At 47.5% G+C, this 8,778-nt stretch overlaps 1 protein-coding gene across 4 annotated transcripts in view; it reads right to left on the bottom strand.

Moving 5' to 3' along the window:
• Positions 1-6,155: 6,155 nt before the first annotated feature.
• The window catches only part of THYN1 (thymocyte nuclear protein 1), a 28,818-nt gene continuing 26,195 nt past the window's right edge, over positions 6,156-8,778 (bottom strand). For 3 of the 4 annotated variants that reach the window (XM_033918366.1, XM_033918365.1, XM_033918367.1), the window contains exons 7-8: positions 6,593-6,743; positions 6,156-6,432 (exon numbers count right to left, since the gene is read on the bottom strand). In XM_033918366.1, coding sequence (XP_033774257.1) covers positions 6,380-6,432; positions 6,593-6,743 — 204 coding nt within the window. In that variant the 3' untranslated portion in view covers positions 6,156-6,379. The other variant, XM_033918368.1, reaches the window with a different exon arrangement.

The following is an 8,778-nucleotide window of genomic DNA, read 5'->3' as shown; positions in this document are numbered from 1 at the left end:
AGTAAAAACAAAAGTCAAATAACATATAGATAATGTACAGGAGAAGAGCAGAATTTCTGTGGTCTTTGTACAAGAGAGGCCTGCTCAGTTTGATTTGAGCTGTGTGATATAAGGGTAAGTTATGTTTTTAGATCCATCACTAGAATGGCACAGGGTGGCAATGTTAAAGCAGTATGCCTCAGCCTTTCTGGCATGAGTAAGTCATCACATAGCTCTGTCAGTGAATGTTACCACCAGTTTGTACAAACATTTGCTTAAGTGGTTGAATTCACGCTGCTGTTGCTTGTTTCAGCCATTTTTCATTGTGTTAAGCATACATGGCAGCTTATCCTAGGGATTTACCCACTATCTATTCTAGTACAGTCCTTTTTATAATCATGAATTCCAAAACACGCCTTCTGTTTTAATCCCAAATCCTATTCTTGTCATTTGTCAGCAGCAGGGGTGCTCTGGGAAACATTGGTTCACCCTCATTTACATATTTGTTGGCCTTCAGCTGCTCTAGCACTTTGAGTCCGGAGACAAATCCTACAGTGAGAGGAAAGGTTGCTGCTCCTCCCTGTTCTAAAACAGTAGGCCCTCAATTCAGGACTTGGGGCACTCTAAACATGTCCAATATGACTATGCAGAAGATAACTATAGTAGAATCTCGGTTATCTGGCACCCACGAGTTCTGGTGGATACCAGTTAACTGTTTTTCTAGTTAATTGAGAGTGTGTTAGAAACCTTGTCTAATGCACTCAATTCCACTCCACCCCGAAGCACCAGTGTGGCAGCGGTCCTGAGCCGCAAAGCCCCGAAGTGGCAGAAGTCAGCGGCAGTCCTAAGCTACAAGCCCCTTTGCTCTCTCCTTCCCTCTCTCTCTCTCTCTTACACGAAGCGCAGCGGTCAGCAGGGGGCAACCTCAAAACAGGCCGCTCGCAGGGCCTTTCCTATGATGGCGTTGGAAGTGACAAAGTCAGAGGAAAAGCCCTGCCGGGGATGGCTATGAGCACCCCGTGCTTCCTGCTGCGCTTTGGATAAGGAAGAGAGAGAAGGAGGGAGGGAGGGAGTTTATCGCTTAGGACCGCTGCCTGCTTCTGCCACTTTGGGGCTTAAGGGAGGGCTATGTTGCTGGTGCTTTGGGGCAGGAGGGAGAGGGGTTCGTAGCTACTTGAGGGCTTGAGGGAAGCTTTGCAGCTCTAGACACTGTCTCTGGTGCTTTGGGGGACATTTTTTTTTTCTTTTTCCACTGGTGATATTTTTTTGCCGGTTGTGTGGGAGTCCCAGTTAACTGAGACTTTACAGTATATATCATGAAGACAGTGCATGCATATATTCTTTGTAGATATCCAAGAACCTGACTCGCTGGATCTATCTTGAGGGTTAAATTGAGAACTCTCTAAAGCAAGCAGGCAGGAATAAGAAAATAAGCTAAGGTTCAGCTGCTCCTGGAAGGGAGGGGGGTGGGGGTGGAATTTACAAATGCTAATACTCCTTTTTTTTTTTTCCCCTGTCCCTAAGGTATTACATTACATAAGTAGTAGTGTTAAGGGCCTGTTGGGGGTGGGGGGTGGATAAGAGCATTGTTCTTGCTAACAAACTCCTGGGTTCAAGGCCATGTCCTGTCTTGTTACATAAAAAAAAATCATGGCACTACCTACACAAGGCAGCATTGCTGTAACTTACACATATGCTTCAGTGTTTACTGTATTATTATTTCAGTGTCTTAAATGACTCTTAAATTGATTTCAGTTGTGTTTTTTCCCCTCATTTAAAGCCTTTTTCTTTACAAGGTTCATGCTCTTTGCCCCACCCCCTTCAGTCACTGGGGTTGTTCTTGCACTTGGGATTCACCACCCACCTTGTCCATCATCATTATCCCTCTTAATTTTATTTTATTACAGGAGAATGCTCCCACCGTATGCCATTATTCTAACTAATCCTAATATATAATGGCAATCCATGAAAGATGTGTGGACCTAATAAACTTAGAAAGCTGCTGATGAATATAAAATAGAAACAGGTGTCTTGTTTGCATCTTTCATTCTATAAATGAGTCCTTGCTGTAACCCTCTTACCTCGGTCTCTACTTCCATCATGGCCAGATCTGGGCCACTGAAACAATATGAGGTACCCTACTTTGCAATCACCACCACCATTAGCTTTCAGATTCCTAGACTCCCTGCCCATGAGATTTTGGAAATTAAACTCCCAACTACAGTAAACTGTTATCCGGCACCCATGTAGGTTGGTGAATGCCGGCTAACTGTAGTTTCTGGTTGCTTGAGAGTTACTGTAAAAATAGTTTCGTATCTCACTCTATCATCCCCCCACCTCCACTTGTAGGTCCAGCATCTGTTCTCTCCTGCTTTCTGGGTCGCTTTCTCTCCCCCCCCCCCCCCACTTATGAGTCCAGCATCCATCTATCTCCCCTGCTGGACCCTCTCCCCGCAGGCCCACACACACTTCTGGATGGCCCCCCCCCCATGTGGCTCTAGCCTCCTCAAACCCCCCTCACTTACCAAAGCGGCAGCTTGTCAGCAGAGGCAGTGCTGAAAACAGGCTGCTCATAGCCAACCCTGGCAGGGCCTTTCCTCTGCCGCATTGGAAGTGACACAACAGAGGAAAGGCCCTGACGGAGTTGGCCACAAGCAACCTTTTTTTAGCGCTGCCTCTGCTGACCGATTGCCACTGTTGCTTCAGTAAGTGAGGGAGGGGGCTCACAACTCAGGACCGCTGCTACTACTTTGGGGCTGGAGGGAGGGGGGTTTGTGGCTCAGGGCCACTGCTTGTTTTAGGCCTGGAGGGAAGGGGAATCATGGCTCAGGGCTACTGCTGCTTCTGGGCTGGGCTGGGGGGGGGGGTGGCGGTGGTGTGGAATTACAGTTCAGGACTGCTGCCACTTAAGGAACAATTTTTTTTGCCAGTTGCTTGAACACCGGTTAATCATGATTTTGCTGTATAATCACCCTAACACCACCTCTTCTGTAACCATCCTCTATAAACATACTTGAAAATCATATTTTTAAATATTAAACAGTAGAATCTCAGTTGTCCGGCACCCATGGAGATTGGTGGTTGACGGATAGCACAGTTGCTTACCTGTAACAGGAGTTCTCTGTAGACAGCAGGGGAATGCAGCCACACTTGAAGGTGAAGACCTCTTGCCAGCCTGAGTGTTGGTTTTTCCCCCTAGGTATAATAAGGTTTTTAAAACTTACTGAACATGTGCAGGGTAGACTGTCTCTGGAGCCCCTCCCCTCAGTTCATTAGTTTTGTCCTCTAGCTAGAAGTATATCGTATTGAGGAGAAGGTGAGTGGACAAGTGTGGCTGCATTCCCCTGCTGTCTATGGAGAATTCCTGTTACAGGTAAGCAACTGCGCTTTCTCTGGAGACAAGCAAGGGAAATGCAGGCACACTTGAAGGTGAGTCCCAAACACTTCATAGTGCAAATAATTTTTTTGAATGTCCTGCACCCAGCTCTGGTCCAAGCAGTAGTGCTTGGTAAAGGTATGAACTGAATACCAGGTTGCAGCTTTATAGATGTCTTGAATGGGAACTGATTGCAGATGGGCTACTTAAGAAGCCATACTCTTATGTGCTCCAATGGTACAGGGAGATGGAACCTGAGCCTTTGCATAGCAGAAAGAGATACAGTGTGCAATCCATCTAGATATAGTTGTGTTGTGTTTTTTTTTTTTGCAATTGTTTGACTTTGCGTAGACAGATGGACGTAGATGGAAGTATCGATGTCACTGCGATATAACTGCGTCGACGTGGAAAGATCGGTACAGAAGGCATGCATCAAATAAACTCGATGCTAATATGCCACCGATGAAGGTATGGAGTAAACATCGGTAAGAAAGGCATGCATCACTTGGAGTCAATGCTAATATCCCACCGATGAAGGTAGATGGAGGTATTGATGTCTACTGGTACCGGCAAGTAGTGCCAATTCGATAATTCGAATCAATTTGTTGGGTTTTTTTTTTTAAATTGGGCTAGCTGATTCATTGACAAACCTTCCTCCTCGTGTATTCAGGTCTCCTAAAGCAGGAGCAGCAGTGCAGCCTCTTGCTGGCTGTCCGCTGCTGCTTGAGGGGGGGAGGATCAGTCGGTAAGTGCTGCATAGGCCTTTCTAGTATCCTCCAGCTTCCCCCTGGTCTCACCTTCAGCTAATTAGGGCAGCCTGCAGAGGATTGCTGGTGCTGTAGCGATCCTAGCAGGCTGCCATCGTCCTCTCTAGCACAGTCCCTCTGCTGCTATCTTGCCCCTGACATCAGAGGAGGGGCGGGATCGCGGCAGCTTGCTAGGATTGCTACAGCACCAGCGATCCTCTGCAGGCTGCCCTAATTAGCTGAAGGTGAGACTGGGCGTAGAGAATGACACAGGGACTGTTTGCCACGGTAAACCGTGGTCACCGAAGTAAATCCGCAGTAATGGGACATTTGCAACTGGTTTAACGCAGGAATGGGGACAAGACCTTTCACCGCCTCATGGAAGCAATGAAAAGTCTTGCTCCTGTGGTAAAAAAATTGTGTCCGTGTCAGACTTGGAATTTCCTCCTGAGCTCCTCTTGGGCCTATTTTACCTTCAGGGACCAGCCATGCCACGATGAAGACAGAAGGAACCCAAAACTAAAGAATGACAAGGTGGCTGTTACCCGCAGCTAGTTGCGGGTAACTCGCCAAAACGGGAACAGAAAAAAAGTATTCACCATAGGTACGGGGACAACGCCATTCATTGCCCCATATAATGCTGGCTGGAAGGCATCGTTGAGCATGCTGTGGTGCTGAAGAAACTGAAGACATTGCAATGTTTATGAAGAGTAAAAAGGACCAGCTGTTTCGCAGCCCTAGCTGCTGTTCTATTACCCAAATGAAGAAACTGGTGCAACGGTAAAAAAGAGTCTCTTCATTGTTGTAGAATTTATTTTTTTTTAAGCTAAATAGAGTCTGGAACGGTTCCTGTGTTTGCTCTCCTTTTTTTCCCACTAAATTCAACAATGTTTTGGCTATTAAGTTGTTGGGGTTTTTTTTAACTATTGTTCCTGTGTGTGGAAAGTCAGATATAGCAGGGGAATGCAACTCGTCAGGAGTGGCAAAAGAAAAAACTAACAAACTGAGGGAAGGGGCTACGGAGGCAGTGTACCCTGCACATACTCAGTAAGTTTTAAAAACCTTACTATATCCAGGGAAGAGCACCGACACTCAGGCTCAGTCAGAGGATTTCACCTTCAAATGTGCCTGCATTTTCCATGTTTGTCTACAGAGAAAACTGTTTTTCTGGTTGAGAGTATGTTAGAAACCTTGTCTAAAGCAGATCTTCCCCTCCCCCCGCTCCAAAGCAGCAACGCAACGGTCCTGAGCTGTAAAGCCCCCCCTCCTCCAAGCCTTGAAGCTGGCGGTAGTCTTAATCTAATCTATTTGTGTGTCGCTCACACCTATACAGGCTCAAGGCGACAAAGAGAGGACCTGAAGCGGGTAGTGGTCCTGAGCCACAAACCCCCTCGCTCCCTTATCAAAAGCGGCAGTTGGTCAGCAGCACTCAATACAGGCTCATCATGGCCAGCCCCAACAGGGCCTTTTCTCTGATGTGTCATTCCAACGCATCAGAGGAAAGGCTCCAACTTGGCTGGCCACAAAGAGCCTGTTTTGAGCACTGCCTCCTTAGCTGTTCAGTAGGAGGCATACTCAAAACAGGCTCCCCATGGCCAGCCCCGGCAGGGCCTTTCCTCTGAAACGTCAGAATGACACATCAGAGGAAAGGCCCTGCTGGGGCTGGCTACAATGAGCCTGTTGTAAATGCTGTTGACTGTCTGCCACTTCAAGGGAGGGAGCAAGGAGGGTCACGGCTCAGGACCGCCACCTGCTTCGAGGCTTGAGAGAGGGAGGTGGGATTTGAAACTTCCTAGAACCACTTCTAGTGCTAGTGGTTCAGGACTACTGCCGCTTCGGGGGACTATTCCCCCCCCACCCCACCCCCTGGTGTTTTTTTGTTGGTTTGGGTGAGAGTGCCGGTTAACTGAAATTCTACTGTATTTCATACGTATGCATTTCTATATATAGAATCGTACCTCATCCACAAATGAAAATAATTTCCAACAACTATCATGCCCCTGTGGTAAAACTACATGCTGGTGGTTTTTGATTTTGTGTGACTGTCAGTCCTATTACTTCATGTTCTCTACAGCTGCTGTTTCTCATGCCCCAGGATCTACTGGATTAGGTGGCCCTTTACCCTTTAATTTTGAAAGTGGGTGACTATTTTAAAAATGTTTTATTTAAAACCATTTGTACATTGTAGAAAAAGCAGCAGAGGAGTAAAGAAACTGCAGGCTCCTACCAGAGACAGAACATAAAAAGAGTTTTCAGGGAGAAAAAGGAGTCAGTTTTGTTAAGCTGAACTTGGCTTCTTGTCTTCCACACTCAACACAAATTCATATTCCTCTGTTTAAAGAGAAAAAAAGAAAAATGTTTTAATAATTTTGTCTTATTTAAAAAAGACGTACCGGTGTTATTTTCAATTGACCTTCCAGGCATTCATTCTTTCATTTACTCAAAACAGTAGACAGGCCATGTTTTCTCCTTATGCATGCAACTGGCCAACCTTTAGTTAACGGCTGCACTGAGAGTCTCTGTCGTGTGAACAGAACCATGTTCTTTAGAGGTCCTCCTATAGCCTGGTGCTCCCGAAAGTGCACTTTCAGCTCTGCCAGTGGGATGAAACGCCTCAGCTGACGCACAAATTGGACATCTACCTGTCAGAACAAGAAGCAAGCTTGAGGAAAGCAGAACAAAGTGGGCCCATCCTCATTAGAAAGAAGCTAGTTTAACATGAGTCTAATATTGGCCTGCCAAAAAAAATAAAATCCCTTTCCTGTTTATCTTCTTCAGTGAAGCTTTATATCATGCTTAGAATCACTATGTGCTCCTTTTTACTAAGGTATACTAATAGATTTAGCATGTGCTAAAGGCTAAGAAACCCATAAGAATAAAACAGGCTTCTTAATATTTAGCATGTACGAAATCCATTAGCACACCTTAGTACAAGGAGCCTTATGACCTTTGGAACATAGTAAGAATATAGTTTAAGACTAACACTGGGAGAGAGACCTCAGTTAGTTAACCATCACTAACTTTTTGTAGGAGGTAGTGAATGACACGGGAAAAATTTTTCCCCATCCCTATGGAAACTCGTTTTCCCGTCACCGCAAGTTCTTTTCCTGCCCCATCCCTGCAAGCTCCGTCCACATCTGAACAAGCCTCAAACACTTTAAAATCATAAGTGTTTGAAGCTTGTGCAGTTAAGGCAGAGCTTATAGGAATGGGAAAGGGACTAAACTCACGGGGATGGGGCAGGGAAATTGAGTTCCCACGGGGATGGGGAAAAATTTGTCTCCGTGTCATTCTCGAGTATGGGGGTTCCACTATGACAAAAACCAAGGCCTACAATGAAAGATTAGGTTCTTACCTTTGCTAATCTTGTAAATCCACACTTTATTCCGGGACTTTTGGGTTATTTCCATCTACCCGCCAAGACTTTGTAGGAAGCCTCAAATTCAGACTTAAACCCTCTTCCCCCTCATACATCATCACTCTGCCAGTGCCTCAGTCAGTCAAAAAGCAGCCAAGAAGATCTGTAGAGGACAAAAACAAGAGAGCAGATACTCCCTGACAAATCAATTCTGTTCCTATCAACAACTACAAAACAGCAACAATGAAAAATGAGAGAACAGGTTATTAAACAACAAACAGCGCTATAGGGAGGCACAGCCTACTAAACTAAGTGCTAAACCCATTTCTGATGGCACTCTTATAAAGGCTGGTCAGAAAACTGAAATCCAGCTGTCTCGGGGCACACCATGCCTGATAACACCTGCAAGCCTTTGCATAGAATTGACGTCAGGGGAAGGCTTGTGGTAGAGAATGACACGGTGACGGTTTACCCGCGGCCACCGCATTTAAGCCGCGGGTCACCGCCGAAAACGGGGAAGAAAACTAGCAGTCGCTGCGGTGACGGGGACAAGGCCATTCACCGACCGCGGAAACGGTGAACAGGTTTGTCCCCGCGGGCCAATGTACCCCCTTCTAGGAACCGCTATTTACCTGTGTTTCACCGTGCTCCTCATTTGTCAGATCAACCCTTCCTGCCAATCGCAGCAGAAGGGTACCCAACCCCTCCTGCCGGTCCTCCCAATGGCCTCCCCTAAGATCGCCGGCAGGAGGGTACCCAACCCCTCCTGCTGGACCCCCCCCCAACGAACCCTCCCACCCCGGAACCCCCTTAGTCTTACTTTCCAAGTTGGACCGGACAGCTCCTCGCTCGTCTGGCCAGCAGGCCTGCCTCCGTCCAAATGAGGCGGGCCCGCCCCTCCCCTCCCCTCCCCTGCCTAACCCACAGGATCCTAGGGCCTGATTGGCCCAAGCACCTAAGGCCCCTCCTATAGCGGGAGTGGCTTTAGGTGCCTAGACCAATCAGGCCCTAGGATCCTGTGGGTTGGGCAGGGTAGGGGCGGGCCCGCCTCATTTGGACGGAGGCAAGCCTGCTGGCCATACGTGTGAGGAGCCGTCCGGTCCAACTTGGAAAGTAAGACTAAGGGGGTTCCGGGGTGGGAGGGTTCGTTGGGGGGGGGTCCAGCAGGAGGGGTTGGGTACCCTCCTGCCGGCGATCTTAGGGGAGGCCATTGGGAGGACCGGCAGGAGGGGTTGGGTACCCTTCTGCTGCGATTGTCGGGAGGGCCGTTGGGGGGGTCTACAGGAGGGGTTGGGTGCCCTCCTGCCGTGATCGCTGGG

Source organism: Geotrypetes seraphini, chromosome 13 (genome assembly GCF_902459505.1).
Source record: "Geotrypetes seraphini chromosome 13, aGeoSer1.1, whole genome shotgun sequence".
Classification (NCBI taxonomy): Eukaryota; Metazoa; Chordata; class Amphibia; order Gymnophiona; family Dermophiidae; genus Geotrypetes; species Geotrypetes seraphini.
This window is presented reverse-complemented; position numbering and strand designations above follow the sequence as displayed.